Here is a 16,558-nt window from a genome sequence, read left to right as displayed (position 1 = left end):
TATTTTCTTCTTTTTTTTTTTTTTTTTTTGAGTTGGAGTCTCTCTCTGTCACCCAGACTGGAGTGCAGTGGCCGCTCCCGGCCACCGCAGCCTCGACCTGCTGGGCTCCGGCGATCCTTCTGCCTCAGCCTTCCAAGTAGCTGGAACTACAGGCGTGAGCTACCACACCCGGCTAATTTTTTATTTTATTGTGGAGATGAGGTCTCGCCAAGTTGCCCAGGCGGGTCTTGAACCCGCGGGCTCAGGCAATCCATTCGCCTCAGCCTCCCAAAGTGCGGGATTACAGGCTGAACCACCGAGCCAGTCAGTAAAGAATATAATCTCTTTTGAACCTGAATTGAACTTGAGCAAAAAGTTCAATTCAGTTTATCACTGTGTAGGCATTGTAGATAATTACAAAGAAAAACAAGGCACAGTATTTATCCTCCAGAACTTGACACTCTTCTTACAGGAGATAGAAATGTAATAACAGCAAATTAAACTTTTCCACTTTATGTTTTAAATCACATTCACATGAATTTATTTATTTATTTGAGTTAGAGTCTCACTCCGTCACCCAGACTAGAGTGCAGTGGCTGCTCCCGGCCACCGCAGCCTCGACCTGCTGGGCTCTGGCGATCCTTCCGCCTCAGCCTTCCAAGTAGCTGGAACTACAGGCGTACTCTACCACACCCGGCTAATTTTTGATTTATTGTAGAGATGAGGTCTCGCCAAGTTGCCCAGGCGGGTCTCGAACCCGCGGGTTCAGGCAATCCACTCACCTCAGCCTCCCAAAGGCGCGGGATTACAGGCTGAGCCACCGAGCCCGGCTGAAAATTCTTTAAAATCCAGGCTCTTGCTGTGTTCATGGCATTGCATGGAAGTTCTTGAAGCTCAAGCTTTTTGTAGTAGGTACTACATCTAATATACAGTCTTCATTCCTCAAGAAAGTTTGGTTCAAGGAAAAATGGAGGAGAACTAACTTCAGAACTCTACATTAAGTCCAAAGAGATAATTCCTGAAACTTCTTCAACTGAGTCAAAATACTTCTCCTAAGAACTAGATCAAGAACTTCCAAAAAAGATACTGCCAAGCTTTTTACCTAGGCTTTCTTTCCTTAGAAAATATTTCCCTTATGAGAAACACATTAGGCATACTGAGAAGACTGACTTAATATTGATCTTTGTTTGAGTAGATATTCTACAAAAATTATGTCTCCTTTGAAAGTCTGGCATGCTTTGGAAAGATTTCCTAGCATAAGCACAAGAGTCTAAGACATTACTTTAAATTAAACCTTTCATAATGTTATCTGGTCATAGTTACTATTCACTAAACATCTATTTCATCTAAGTCAACTTCTTATAAAAGCTATTAAAAAACCAATTATTAGTCTTGCATTATAGACAAGAGAAATGAGGCTCAAAAGGTTAAATGAATTATCCAAGGTGAAGAAGCTAGCAAGAAGCAGGACAAGAATTTGAACCCACATCTAGATAGGTCCAAAATATGTGCTCTTTTATACCACATTGCTTCATAGTACTTAGCAGCACTAAATAAAACTTGATAAATGCTTAAAATTACTTTTGAGCTCCCGGAAAAGTCATATTTATAACCATAGTAATTAGTTCCAATTATATACTTCGTGGTAGTTTTGAGAATAACAAGGATTGATCAGTCTGAAACAACTATGCTAAATGATTGTAAGTATTCAATCATGAATGAAATCAGAAGAGTCTCCAAAAGGATAGAGTAGTATATCATAAGTCTTTTATTGAATAAGTCTAGAGGAACCAGAAAATTCTGGGAGGCCAATGAGTAGGAAGAAATTGAAGAGCATTACATGTGTCCTTCAAAGTCCGTGTTCAAATTGTTTAAATATTAAAGTTTAAAATTTTTTAAAATGAATTTAAAAAAGGAAAATAGACAAAATACCTTGTATTTTTGAATTTTCTAACTTAGCCAACTTAAGAACTGGCAAACCTTAAGTTGTAGTAACCCAGATACCGTAATCCTCGAAAAAGATACTATAAATATAATAAAAAGACACACAAATAAAATAAATTAAGTCCATACTACTCAGTTTGTTCATTCAATCATATATATTTATCTGCATTTATTATGTATCAAAAGCACGAGTACAGCTCACCTGCAGACTAGTTTCAATTTGTAAAACATAAGAAAGTTAAAAAACTTCTTTAAGAAAGAAATCCAGAATTGAGTTCCTTGTTGTCATTTCAAAGACTATCATAAGTTACTCTGATCAAACAAATATATGTAAAATATAACTTATGGTGGTCAGGAAAAGCTTATACAAAGCTAATTCTTCTTATAGAACTCAGCATTAGAAAACAAGGAAAGAAAGAAAACATTCCTGTGAAGAAGACAGTCTAAATGCCATCAGTGTTGTTATTCCAACAGCTCTTTTAAAAACATCACTGGCTAAAGTGGATTAATGAAAAATATTTTACAACAAGAAAACATAATAAATATTTACCTCATCTTCAACGTCAATAAAAGTACTCATATCTAGCTCCTCGGGAAATGTCATTCGATCATTCAGTTTAATCCTATGCATGGTTGTATAATCAAAATCAAACCTTTTCAACTGTAAGGTCAGCAGATAGGGAAAATGCAAAAACCGAAGGCCCTAAAAAGAAACATCAAAAAACAAAGGGGGGGACCCGACTGAATACTGAATATTATCTCAAACAACTAAGTATTAATCTCTACATGGCATCTACCTTTCGTGCATCACATTTCTTCTTACAACGTTCACAAAAATATTGATTTGGGCCATCCAGGATCTCTGGCTGAATAAATGCATGCAATGCTTCTTCCTGTTTAGAAAAAGAATTAGTGTTTTGTAATTACTTACAATATTATGCTAATGACAAAGCCCTGAGGGAAAAAGACTACAATTACCAAAACAATTACAAGTAGAATGGCTAGAATTTTAGAAACTCAAAATGTACCAAGAAAAAAGTATCAACAGTAAAATATTATCATCACTATAAAAACTTAGCAAAAAAAAAAAAAATTACTTCATTTCATTCTGCACAAGTTTTGCTGTTCTTAGTACTGCAGTACCACAGTATCACAGTTTGTCACTTCCTTCTGATTTTTGGTGACTTTACATTGTAGTGTCTGGCTAAATAATCTTTAAAAATCTTAAATAACCTTTAAAAAAACTTCAGTCTTTAGATAAAAATTCCCTACTTCTAAGAAAATTGAAGGGATACATATATGTATCCCTTCAATTGTGTAAAATGAAGCATTTTAAAACTATATAGTAAACAACATTGACCTCTAAAGAATTCATACTATCCATATACTTAAAAAATCACATAATCATTTTTAATTACAATATAGTTAGAGTCAGTAAGTAATCTATCACTGCACTATTCATAAACATTGAGAACCACTGTGTAACCTCCTTCCTCACAGCGAGTGAGGTATTAGCCCATTAAAAAATGTATGAGAGCTCCTGGACTGTTCCGTAGAACCACGTAGTTCTCTACAGTCTTATACAGAAGCAAGAAACTTAGTATAAATACTGTTTGAGAATCAATAAGCACAGTATTAATTTTAAATTTTAATAACTTTTTCACAATTCAAAAAATTAGTTAACACAACATAAAAGATTAGATGCATAATCTCAAATTTCATCTGATGTTATCTCTTTTCTTCACACAGTCTAAGAACTACTGATAATATTTATATATATAAAGAAATGGAATCATTATGACAAAGTATCTTCAGATGTTTTTCTTTTGATACAGAACAAGTTGTTCCTCAAAAGATAAATAAAGGAGCTTAATCTGGCAAAATAGTCTTCATTGCAAAACGGCTGGCAAAGCTTAGAAAACTACTATCCACATAGTTTGGTATCACTCACTTTGGAACAAGATAAAAATAAGAAAAGATGTAGATATTCAAAGGCTTCCAAACTCATCTGATTGCCTACTTTGTTCTCAGAACACAAGGAAACACCAAGAGGGGGAAAAAAACCAAACAGCTGGTTTTTTTCCACATGACCGACCATTTTACTGGAGGTCATACAAATGGACACATTTAGAAATTTTTTATTTCTTTCTCTAAAGCATATTTTAAGAATGAAATAAGGTCAATTCTATACAAAACATAAAGAAAAACAAGCTTTAAAAGAAATTATACCTATAGCTTAACACAGACTGATGCTAAATTTGTCAGGCTTTCATAACAGAAGTAATTTGAACCAGTAAAATACTCAATATCCCACACAAAGGGGTGTTGGGGGAGCAGGGAGAGAGTGAGAAAATTATGTAGCTTAAATTTTACTCTGCTAAACTAAGGTGTGTGTGTACTGATCTTTGGCTTATAGCTCACAGCTAGATATCTTTTTAACAATATTTAAACCTTAGAGAAAAGTTAAAGAACAGAGACGCCTCAAACATTCTCAAACCACCAGCTTTTTAACATTTTGATACCTTTATCTCCCCCATCCCTATTAAAGGATTTTTTTGTTTCATTTTATTTTTTATCATTTGAGAGTAGATTCACACATCATGCTTTACAAGAATAAGAACAGTCTTTTATAAACTATACAGTTATCAAACTCAGGAAAATTTAATATTGCTAAAGTATTTTTGTCATCCATTCTCTAATTCTGTCAAGTGCCCTAACAATGCCCTTTTGTAACATTTCTCCTGATCTAGTACAGAATCTAGTTCAGGGTTACAGATTTCATTTGGCTGCTGGTCTCTTTAGATTCCTTTAATCTGGAATAGTTCCAGAGCCTTTCTTTATTTCATGACATCGGTATTTTTTGAAGAACAGAGGCCAGTTATTTTATAAAATGTTCTACTATTTGTATTGTGAGATGTTCTTCATTATTAGATTCATTTAAATACATTTACTTGCTAAACTACTACATAAGTAATGATGTGCCAGTCTAAGGGTATCCTTGTCACAGGCCATGATGTCCCTAACATCCTCATTGGCGATATTAATTTTAATCATTTGGTCAAGGTGTTGTTCAAATTCTCCATACATAGTTAATTATTCTTCCCCTTGCAGCTAATAAGCACTCTGTAAGGAGCTACTTGGAAATCACACAAAAATTCTGAGACTTACCAAATTTTCCACCCTTGATTTTAGCATCCACTCCATATGGATTCTTACCTAAACCAACTTTTAATATGATGTTTGCTTTATAACCCAACTTGAAAATTTTTCTTTTAACAGGCAATTTAAGTCTATTCTTATTTGAAATGACTGATATGCGTAGGTCCCCCCCACACACCCCCAATGTGCTTAGTTTTATCTCCATCACTATTCTATAACTAACTGTGTGTATTAGATAATATTCACCATATTCCTTTTTCTACATGATTTTGTTGCTATTTTTTTAACTTTTCTTTTGGTATTTACAAGATTAGTAATTTTGTTCTAATAATTACTTTTTCATGTATACTTTGTTAGTGTCCTTAGTCCCGTGTTTCCCCCTTTTTATTCTACTCAAACTTTTAGTGTATGATCTGTCAGTTTTAAGTGGTACTTTTTGTTTCCTACCCACACAACAGCAGTCTGTATCTTACTCTGCTTTCCCTTTCTCTCCTTCTCCTCTTTTTAAAAAGTGGTATTCTTTGTCTAACATATGACATTTCATACTGTTTTTCCCTATGTTTCATTTGGTCCTTAATTCTACAGTGTAATATATGAAATGCTCACAATTCTTTTGCTGAAGTTTCCGCAGTGATCTCTTGGTTGGATTAAGCTCATCCTCTAATGAACTTCTTAAGGACTCATGAATACAATCTCAGTAAGTTCTTGAATGTTCAAAATTTGTTTTTTGTAGCTGTCGTAATTAAAGAAAAACTTGCCTGGATCTCAAATCCTTGGCTGGTACTTTCTTATCTTAAGTTTCTTAAAATCGCTTCTCTGTTGGCATGATTTGCAATTTGTTCTTCAGAAGTGTGATGCCAGCACAATTCATTTGTAATAGTTTACTAAATATGTCTCAGAGTTCATGATGTCAGGTCATAGCAGGTCCTTCAAAAGGCAGGTTTAACAATTCCCTTATTCTCAGACAGTTTTTCTGACTTATATGTTAGGTTTGCTCCATTGTTTTGTTTTTCTTCTTAACAGACTCCAATTATGTTGGATTTATTTTGCTGGTCTTCCATTTCAATCATTTTTTAGGAGATCCTTTTTACTCATCTATACAAAAATATCTCATTGTCATTCAATGTCCCTCATTAGATTTTCACTCTTTCTATTCTCTTGAGCATTTTGTAATTTGTTCTTCATTTCTAAGATAATTTTGTCTTTTTCTTCAGTTTCTCTATGAGTTTGACGAATTCTCACTGCACTTCTTCCTAATTTGTTTTTGTTTTACCCATTTTTCTCCTTACACTTTTGGATACTAGATTTTGTTTTGCTCATTTGGGAATATTTAGTTCAGTCTAGAGGACTGTGTTAATTGTTCCAAAGTGAAAACACTTTGATTTTTTTAGAGCATATTCTCCCCCCTCACATATTATGCAAAATGTAACTCTGCATATCTTTTTAGAGTGTAATTTTCAGAATTCAGGATAGAACATAAGGAATTCTTATACCCTTAGTACTCCCAACAAAAAAATACTGGTTATCTAGGTGGTTTCTCTTGTCCATGCTAGCTCTGGCATGTCTCTTTCCTTCTTCTCTTCTTTCTCTAATACATTTTGCTTTAAGACTTAAAAAAAATACTGGTTATCTCAATTTTATAGCTAATATTATAGATAATCTAGGCACAATGTAATCAAAGATACACATCAGGAACCACTGCCTATAAATCCTCTCACTCTTTTTACTGTTTATATATATATATTTGGTATTTATACATATATATAAATTCTTTCTTCATCATTCAACGTCTATTTTATTTTGAATGCAGAAATGGATGTTAAAAGATGATATTTCATCTGAACAAAAAGTGATACATTGGAACTACTACTAAGAACTATTTCCTTAACTTATTTTTAGGTACTAAGTGATTTTGTGCTATTGATATACAGCAACATAATGTTTTCCTTCCAGATATATTCAAATACTTCAATATTACTATTTTTAACCAGAAAAGGAGTCTAGATGCTTTTACCTAAGTCACTCACTTGTTAAATTGCAAGTTTTAAGATAACTGTCAACTGTAAGAAAACACGGGTATATCCTGCCCAGTTTTCTCAAATGGTAACATTTTGCAAAACTATAGCATATCATAATCATGCTACTTACATTGATACAATTAACTTTATTCTGATTTACCCATTTCAGTGTACTCATTTGTATATGTGTGTATATTAAGTTCTACTCAATTTATAAATATTTGGATATCAGTTTTTGTTAGCTCATTTGAAAAGATTTAATTCAGTCTAGAGTATAGGTTCACATATGCACCACCAGTCAAGAGACTGAACTAGTTCATACACAAGGATATCTCATGTTACCCTTCTATAGCCATGGCCACCTAACTGTCCTCTCCTTGCTCCCAGATCCATAAGCCATGGTAATGATTAATCTGTTCCCCAGTTCTAAAGTGTCATCATATCAAAAATTCTATCTAAGTGGAATCAAGGTATATAATCTTTTGGAACTGTTTTTTTCTACTCAACATTAATTTCCTGGAATTCATTCAACTTTCTATGTGAATCAATAGTTTGTTCCTTTTTATTGCTGAGTAGTACTCCATGGTTTGTATGTACAACAATTTGTTACACCATTCACTTGTTGAAGCAAATCTGAACTAATTCCAGTTTCTGAATATTAAAAATACAGATGTGATAACCATTTGTGTATAGGTTTTGTGTGAAAATAAATTCTTCATTTCTTTGTAATAATTAACCAAGAGTATAATTACAAGGGTTTATGGCAATTGCACATTTAGTTTATAAGAAATCACACATAACACTACCCATTCCCACTAGCAATGTATGAATGATATAGTAGCTTTTCTCTTCATCTTCATTGTATGGGAGCAAATATTTTAAACTTTGATGAAGTCCCACTTGTCAATTTTTCCCTTTGGAGATTATACTTTTGGTATCAAATCTAAGAACTTTTTGTTTGGCCAGGCTTGGTGGCTCAGCCTGTAATCCCAGCACTTTGGGAGGCAGTGGCGAGCGGATTTGCCTGGGCCCGCAGGTTCGAGACCCACCTGGGCAATTTGGCGAGACCTCATCTCTACAATAAAAATCAAAAATTAGCTGGGTGTGGTAGTGCATGCCTGTAGTTCTGTCTACTTGGAAGGCTGAGGCAGAAGGATCACCGGATCCCAGCAGGTTGAGGCTGCAGTGGCTGGGAGCATGCTACTGCACTCCAGTCTGGGTGACAGAGTGAGACTCCGTCCAACTCAAAAAAATAAAGAACTTTTTGCTTAACTCTAGATCTGGAAAATTTTATCCTATATTTTTCCTAAAAGTTTTACAGTTTTTCATTTTACATGTAGGTCTATGATTGATTTTGAGTTAATTTGCATATGTAGTGTGAGGTTCATTTTCGTGATTATGGAATCACGACAACTGGTCCAATTGTTCTGGCACCATTTGCTGAAAACACCGTCTTTCTCTATTGAATTGCTTTTGTGTCTTTGTCAAAAGTCAGTTAGGAGTTGGGCTCGGTGGCTCAGCCTGTAATCCCGTGCCTTTGGGAGGCTGAGGTGAGTGGATTGACTGAGCCTGTGGGTTCGAGACCCGCCTGGGCAGCGAGACCTCATTTCTACAATAAATCAAAAAATCAGCCGGGCATGGTAGCGCATGCCTGTAATTCCGGCTACTTGGAAGGCTGAGGTGGAAGGATCGCCGCAGCCCAGCAGGCGAGGCTGGGGTGGCTGGGAGCAGCCACTGCATTCCAGTCTGGGCGACTGAGTGAGACTCCAACACAAAAAAAAAAAAAAAAAAAAAAAAGTCAGTTAGGCATATTTGTATAGATCTATTTCTTGGTTTTCTACTCTCTTCCATTACCACACAGTGCTGTTTACTGTAGCTATGTAAAAAATATTTTTATTGTTAAGTAGTTTTCCACTCCAAATCAGGTAGACTGATTCCTCCCACTTATTCTTCTTTTCCAAAATTATTTTAGCTATTCTAGTTCCTCTGCTTTCCATATAAGTTTTAGAACTTATATCCCTGAATATCTTGCTGGACTTTGTAGAAACTGCACAAAGATTATATAATTTGAGGGAAAACGGACTACACCAATCTTCTAATCAGTGAGTACAGTATGTATTCTCTACTTATTCTTTTCAAATTTTATTGATACATAATATACACATATTTATAGGGTACATGTGATATGCTGACACGTGCAAGTCAAGGTATTTAGGATATCTATCACCTCAAACATCTATCATCTCTTTGTGCTGAGAACATTTCAAATCTTTTCTTCTAGCTATTTTGAAATACACAATATATTGTTAACTATAGTCACTGTACTGTGCTCTTGAACACTAGACTTATTCCTTATCTGTAACTGTACATTTATACACATTAACCTACCTCTCTCCATCCCCTCCCCGCTTCCCCCACAACATACTCCTACCAGCCTCTGGTAACTATCGTTTTACTCTCTACCTCTATGAGGTCAGCTGTTTTTTTAGGTCTCATATAAGTGAGAACATGTGATATTTGCCTTTCTGTGCTTGGCTTATTTCACTTAACATAATCTTGTTAAAGTTTTGCAATTTTCAGTACACAGGTCCAGTACATGCTTTGTGTTTTTTTTTTGCAGAATTGTAAAAGGTATTGTATTCTTAATTTTACTTTCTACATCATTATTGCAAGTATCTTAAAATAAAATTAATTTTTTATTTCTCCTGCTACCTGGCTAAACTCATTAGTTGAAGAGATATTTTTGTTTTTGTTTTGTGTTGCCGTGGGATTTTGTACATAGACAATCATATCAACTAAAAATTCAATTTTATTTTTTCTTTTAATTGATGTGCCTTTTATTTTCTTTTCTTGTCTTACTGTGTTGGCTAGAATTTCCAGTACTATGTTGAATAAAAGTGTTAAGAGCAGCCACCATTGTACAGACGAGTTTGACATTCCTTAGAGGGAAAGCATTCAGTCTTGCACCATGAAGTATGTTTACCTATAGGTATTTCAGATAGGTTTATCAAGTTGAAGAAATTTCCCTCTATCTCTAGTATTCTGAATTATTATCATGGGTGGATACTGAATTTTTTCAAGTGCTTTCTCTAAATCAATTATCATAATCATATGAATAAACTTCTTTTGTCTTCCACTGTAATCAATGCAAGATTATGCCCAATTTTTTAATATTAACCAGCCCCAAATCCCTGAAATCAACCCTACTTGGTTGTAGTGCATAACTCCTTTTAAAAAATATATTGCTTACTTCCATTTGCTAATACTTTGGTAAGAATTTAACAAACTATATGCATGAAGGATATTGGTGGTTTTTGTTTTTTAACTCTCAGGTTTAGCATCATAAACAAATTGAGAAGAGTCTGCTCCTCTTCCCTTTTCTTTTCTTTCTTTTCTTTGTTTTTTTTTTAAGAGACCCTGTAGAACTAGTGTTGAAACATTCTTCAAATGTTTGGTGTAAGTACCCAGGGAAATAATCCAGACTTGGAGATTTCCTCGTCAAGAGGTTTTTAAATGTAAATTTAATTACATTAACAGTTAGAGGGTTAAATTATCTAATTCCTATAGGGTGAGTTGTAGTTTGTGCTTTTCTTTTTTTTTTTTTGAATTGGAGTCTCACTCTGTTGCCCAGACTGGGGTGTAGTGGCCGCTCCTGGCCACTGCAGCCTCGACCTGCTGGGCTCCGGCCGGCGATCCTTCCGCTTTAGCCTTCCGAGTAGCCGGAATTACAGGCATGCGCTACCATGCCCGGCTGATTTTTTGATTTATTGTAGAGATGAGGGCTCAACAAGTTGCCCAGGTGGGTCTCGAACCTGCGGGTTTAGGCAATCCACTCACCTCAGCCTCCCAAACCGCGGGATTACAGGCTGAGCCACCAAGCCCGGCTAGCTTGTGCTTTTCAAAGAATTGGTTCATTCTATCCAAGTTGTCAAATTTATGCGCACAGAACAACTGTTCTTTGAATTCCTTTGATATCTGTAAGATCTATAGTGACATCCTTTTCATTCCTAATACTGGAAATCTCTGTCTTCTTTTTTCTGTCAGTCTTGCTATAGGTTTGTTAATTTTATTGATCTTTTCAATGACTCGGCTATGTTTTATTGATTTTCTCTAGTGTTTTCTCATTTTCAATTTCATTAACTTTTTTTTTTTTTAGTCAAGGTCTCACTCTGTTGCCTAGGTGGGAGTGCAGTGTCACACTCATAGCTACTGCAGCCTCAACTTGCTGGGCTCAGGCGCTCCTTTCATCTCAGCCTTCCAAGTAGCCAGAACTACAACAGGGAGGCACTCGCCACCACACCCAGCTACTTTTTAAAACTTTATTTTAAGGATGAAGTCTCACCAAGTTGCTCAGGCTGATCTTGATCCCCTGGGCTCTTGCCTCCACCTCCCAAAGTGCTGGGATTGCAAAAGTGAGCCATCACACCTGGCCAATTTCATTAACTTCTCCTCTTTTATTATGTTATTTCTTCTACTTGCTTTGCGTTTCCTTTGCTCTTCTTTTCCTTAGGTGGAAACTTAGATGATTGATTTGGCACTTTTCCTCTTTTTTAGTATAAGCATTCAATGCTGTAAGTCTTCTCGGCACTGATATAGCCATGCCTCAAAAAAATTGATGTCATATTTTCATTGTCATTAAGTTAAAAGTATTTTTAAATTTCTCTTGAGATTGACCCATGGATTATTTGGAAGTGTTATTTTCCAAGTGTTTGGCGATTTTCCTAGCTTTTTTTCCATTATTAATTTCTAATCTGATTCTATTGTGGTTGGAAATCATACACTCCATGATTTCTTAAAAATTCTCTGAGGTTTGTTTTATGGCCCATAGTATATGGTTTATCCTGGTATATAGTTTATGGGCACTTGAAAAGAATGTGGACTGTGCTATTGTTGGGTGGAGCATTTTAAAAATGTTCGTTAGATCCTGTTGGCTGATGGTGTTGCTGAGTTCTCTATATTTGCAATTTTTACCTAGGAGCTTTTAGCTATCAACCCCTCTTGATAGGTTGCTTCCTTATTAGTTGTTCTACCTAAGAGAGGGATATTAAAGTCCCCAACTATTATTGTATATTTGTCTATTTCTTCTTCCAGTTCTGAAAGTTTTTACTTCATGTATTTTGCAGCTCTGTTGTTTAGTGCATTCATATTTAGGATCATTGTCATTTTGGTTGTTTAATCCTTTTATCATTACAAAATGACCTCCTATGTCTCTGGTAATTTTCTTTGCTCTGAAGTCTTCTTTATCTGATTTAACACAGCCATTCCTGATTTCTTTTGATTAATGTTTGGCATGAGATATCATTTTCCATTCTTTTATTATCAATCAGGCTATACCAATATATTGTCATGTGTCGCATAAGACACCAGTCAATGATGAACTGCACATGATAGTGGTCATATAAGATAATAATGAAGCCGAAAAATCCTATTGTCTAGTGACATTGTAGCTGCTATAACATTGTAATGTACCATTCGATGTTTTTGTGGTGATGCTGGTATAAACAAACCTACTACGCTACCTGTCATATAAAAGTAAAGCACATACAATTATGTATAGTACATAATGCTTGATAATGACAATAAATGACTATGTTTTATGGTTTGTGTATTTCTATACCATATTTTAAATTGTTATTTTAGAGTGTGTTCTCCTACCCATTAAAAAAAAATAACTATAAAACAACTTCAGGTAAGTCCTTCAGGAGGTATCCAGAAGAAAGCATTGCTATCATAGGAGATGACTTCTCCATACATGTTATTGCCCCTGAGACAAAATGTAAAGGTGGGAGACACTTAATATGATGATACAAACCCTGTGTAGGCCTAGGCTAATGTGTTTTTGTGTCCTAGTATTTAACAAAAAAGTGAAAGTAAAAATTAAAAAAAATTAAAAATAGAAAAAAGCTTATCAAATGAGAATATAAAGAAAACATTTTTGTACAGGTGTACAATTTATGTCTTAAGTGTTATTATAAAAGAGTTAAAAAATTTTAAAAACTCAAACAGTATATAAAGTTAAAAAACTCATTATGCTAAGGTTAATTTATTTTCAAAGAAAGAAAAACATTTAAAAATAAATTTAGTGTGGCCTAAGTGTACAGTGTTTATAAAGTCGTCTTCACATTCACTCACCAGTGACTCACACAGAGCAACTTCCAGTCCTACAAGCTCCTTTCATGGCAAATGCCCTATATATGTATTACTCTACCTTTTCTATATTCAGACACACAAGTGCTTACCATTGTGTTAACAATGGCCTAAAGTATTCAGTACAGAAACATACTGTACAGGTATGTAGCCTAGGAGAAGAGGTCACACCATATAGTCTAGGTGTGTAGGAGGCTATTCTGCCTAGGTTTGAGCAAAGTATACTATGATGTTTACATGATGAAATTGCCTAATGCATTCCTCTACATATACATCTGTCATTAAGTGACACCTGAGGACATTTAAAGGGAGTTTCTTATAGCCAGCATACTACTGGGTCATGGTTTTTTAAGCTACCATGTAAATCTCCATATGTTAGTCAGTATATTCAGACTATTTACACTTAACTAGGTCTGTCATATTATTTTTTAGTTTTTTTTTTGTTTCCTATTTTTCATTTCTGTTTACTTTCTCCTGCCTTTAGGTGGGTTACCTGAACATTTTTTTGAATTCTATTTTTATTTATTATTAGTGTTAATTTTTTCAGTGATTACTCTAGGTATTACATTACAAACATATGTGTACCTAGATGTATACATATTTAACTTAGTCTACTGGTGCCATTCTTTTACCAGTTAGGGTGTAGAAACTTCAATTTGCTTTATGTCTTTGTATCTTCTCCCACTTATAATATAATAATCTTAAATACCTCCTCCATATACCTTTACAACCATATCATACAGTGTTCTAATTTCTAATCATACAGTGTTCAACTGTCTAACATAATTTAGAAAACTTGGGAACAGAAGTAAAGTCTACTTTATTTACCTATATTTTTGCTTACCTTGTTCTCCCTTCCTTCCTGACATTCCAAGATGCCTTCCTCTTACTATTTCTTTTCTGTTTAGACAACTTTCTTTAGCCATTTTTAAAGGATACATCTGTTGATGACAAATTCTCTTAGTGTTCCCTCATCTGAAAATGTTTTGATTTCCTCTTCATTTCTAAAGATTATTTTTACTGGGTATAAGATTGTGGTTGATAGTTCTTTTCTTTAAACACTTGAAAAAATGTGCCATTTATGGCTGGGCACAGTGGCTCATGCTTATAATCCCAGCATTTCAGAAGGCTCAAGTGGGAGGACTGCTTGAGCCCAGGAGTTTGAGACCAGCCTGGGAAACACAGACTTCATCTCTATATTTAAAAAAAAAATTTTTTTTAATTAGTTGGGCATGCTGGTGCGCACCTATAGTCCTAGTATCTCAAGAGGCTGAGGTAAAAGGATTACCTGAGCCCAAGAGGTGGAGGTGGTGGTGAGCCATGATCATGTCAGTGCACTTAGGCCTGGGTGAAACATTGAGACTCCCACTCAAAAAAACAAAACAAAACAAAAACAAAATGTGTCATTTCTTCTGGCCTCGATTGATTGTGCTGAGAAATCTGCTTACGGAAAATCAGAGTGCTTTTTTCCTATAAATGTCTTTTCTCTCTTGATGTTTTCAATTTATCTTCTTTGTCTTTGGTTTTCAGAAGTTGGACTGCAGTTGGACTCTTGATAGAGTTCATTTGCCTTATCCTGTTTGGGTTTACTCAGCTTCTTCAGTTTATAGGTTTATGTATTTTGTCAAATTCAAGACGTTTTCAGTCATTATTTCTTTGTACATCCCTTATTTTTCCTTTTTACTCTCTTTTCAGGACTCCAATGACACAAGGGCTAAACCATTTGTTATAATTCCATATGTCCCTGGAGATCATTTTTTCCTCCTCAGTCTATTTTCTCTTGTTGTTTTTGTTCTGTCTTCAAATTCACTAATTCTTTCTACTGTCTTCTTCACTCTACTATTGGGTTTATTCACTGAGTTTTTATTTTGCTTACTGCATTTTTTCAGTTCTAAATTTCCATTTCTTTATGTCTGCTATTACTTCTCTAAAACTTCGATTCTCATTTGTTTTCAGTGTGCTTGGGATTGTTCACTGAAGCATTTCTATGATGGCTGTCTTAAAATATTTGTCAGATAATTCTAGCATCTCTATGATTTCAGTGTTTGTGTTTATTTTTTTTTTTAATTAAAATGGAGAATGTGATTTTTTAATTGAAACCTGGACATCTAGAATATATTAAGAGATTCTGGACCCTATTTAAACCTTCTGGTTGGCTTGTTTCCTTTGACTGCTCCACCTGGGAAAGGGGTTCCTGCCTCATTAATGCCAAGTGGAATTAAAAGGCCAGGCTTTCCATTTGGCCTCAGTTAACACTTGAGGGCTCTTCATTACTGCCAGGCAGAGAAAGGAATTCTGGCTGCTCAGTAGGCCTCTGCCGTTATCTTTTTTTTGGCTATGGGGGGGGGCAGAAATATCTCATTACTGTTCCTCTTGTGGCCAACACTGACACCACAGGTGGGAAGGGGCTGGTTTCATGATCCCTGAGAGATGGTGAATGTTCACTAGGCCTCCTCTGACACCGCTCTAGTGAGGAGGGAAAGGATTACCTCATTACTGTCAGGTGAGGGTGGAACGCTAGGCTCCCCACACAGTCTCTAATGACAATAAACCAAGGGAATGAGGAATGGTGGAGGAAGGTTTGTTACATCCCTAACTAGGATGAAAGTCCTGGCTCCCTTATGGTAGGGAGGAGAATGGGTGGGTACAGTCAAGGAGCCTTGTTACAACTTATGAGAGTAGAAGTCTAGGTTACCCACTCTTCCTTGACTGGCATGAGTTGAGATAAGGCCAGTGTTTGGTTAGCGTAGGGCAGTTATTGTCTAAAAGTTTTCTGATTTGCTAGACTGTTTTCTTACTGGCCCTTTAGCTAAAGAGAGTAGGTTTTTTTAGTCTGTGCACTTTGCTGTTTGCAGGTTGCCACCAGCTTCTTCAGCTCCAAGTTTGGGATATATTAGGCAAAAGAAAACCCATGGAACTCACCACCGTGTTATTCCTTGGGTGCTGAGGTCCCTAGTGTGTATGCCTTCTCTCCACCTTTCAGAGTCTTCTTAAGTTTATTATATATGTAATGTTCAAGATTTTCAGTTGTTTTAGTAGGAGGAATAGGGCAATGTACATCTACTCCATCTTCCTGAAAGCAGAAGTCCCCACTTTTTAAACTGGTTCCCACTACATCCAACCACAAGATTCCTAGAAAAATGAGGGGAGAGTCTGTGGAAGAGGTTGTTCTTTAAGTGATGTTTACATATTTGGACAAATTTGGACCATTCCTTCATCCATATGAGTAATGTGGCTAAGCCGGCTATATAAGAATGTCCAAGCCAGGCTCGGTGGCTCAGCCTGTAATCCCGTGCCTTTGGGAGGCTGAG

At 35.5% G+C, this 16,558-nt stretch overlaps 1 protein-coding gene across 3 annotated transcripts in view; it reads right to left on the bottom strand.

Annotated features, from left to right (window-relative positions):
* The window catches only part of USP47 (ubiquitin specific peptidase 47), a 118,886-nt gene that overhangs the window by 38,455 nt on the left and 63,873 nt on the right, over positions 1 to 16,558 (bottom strand). For all 3 annotated transcript variants that reach the window (XM_021709226.1, XM_008051259.2, XM_008051260.2), the window contains 2 exons: positions 2,721 to 2,816; positions 2,474 to 2,626 (listed from right to left, as the gene is read on the bottom strand). In XM_021709226.1, coding sequence (XP_021564901.1) covers positions 2,474 to 2,626; positions 2,721 to 2,816 — 249 coding nt within the window. The remainder of the gene's footprint in view (positions 1 to 2,473; positions 2,627 to 2,720; positions 2,817 to 16,558) is intronic.

This window comes from Carlito syrichta, unplaced genomic scaffold (assembly GCF_000164805.1).
Source record: "Carlito syrichta isolate Samal-C Ts95f unplaced genomic scaffold, Tarsius_syrichta-2.0.1 Scaffold169247, whole genome shotgun sequence".
Lineage (NCBI taxonomy): Eukaryota > Metazoa > Chordata > Mammalia > Primates > Tarsiidae > Carlito > Carlito syrichta.
This window is presented reverse-complemented; position numbering and strand designations above follow the sequence as displayed.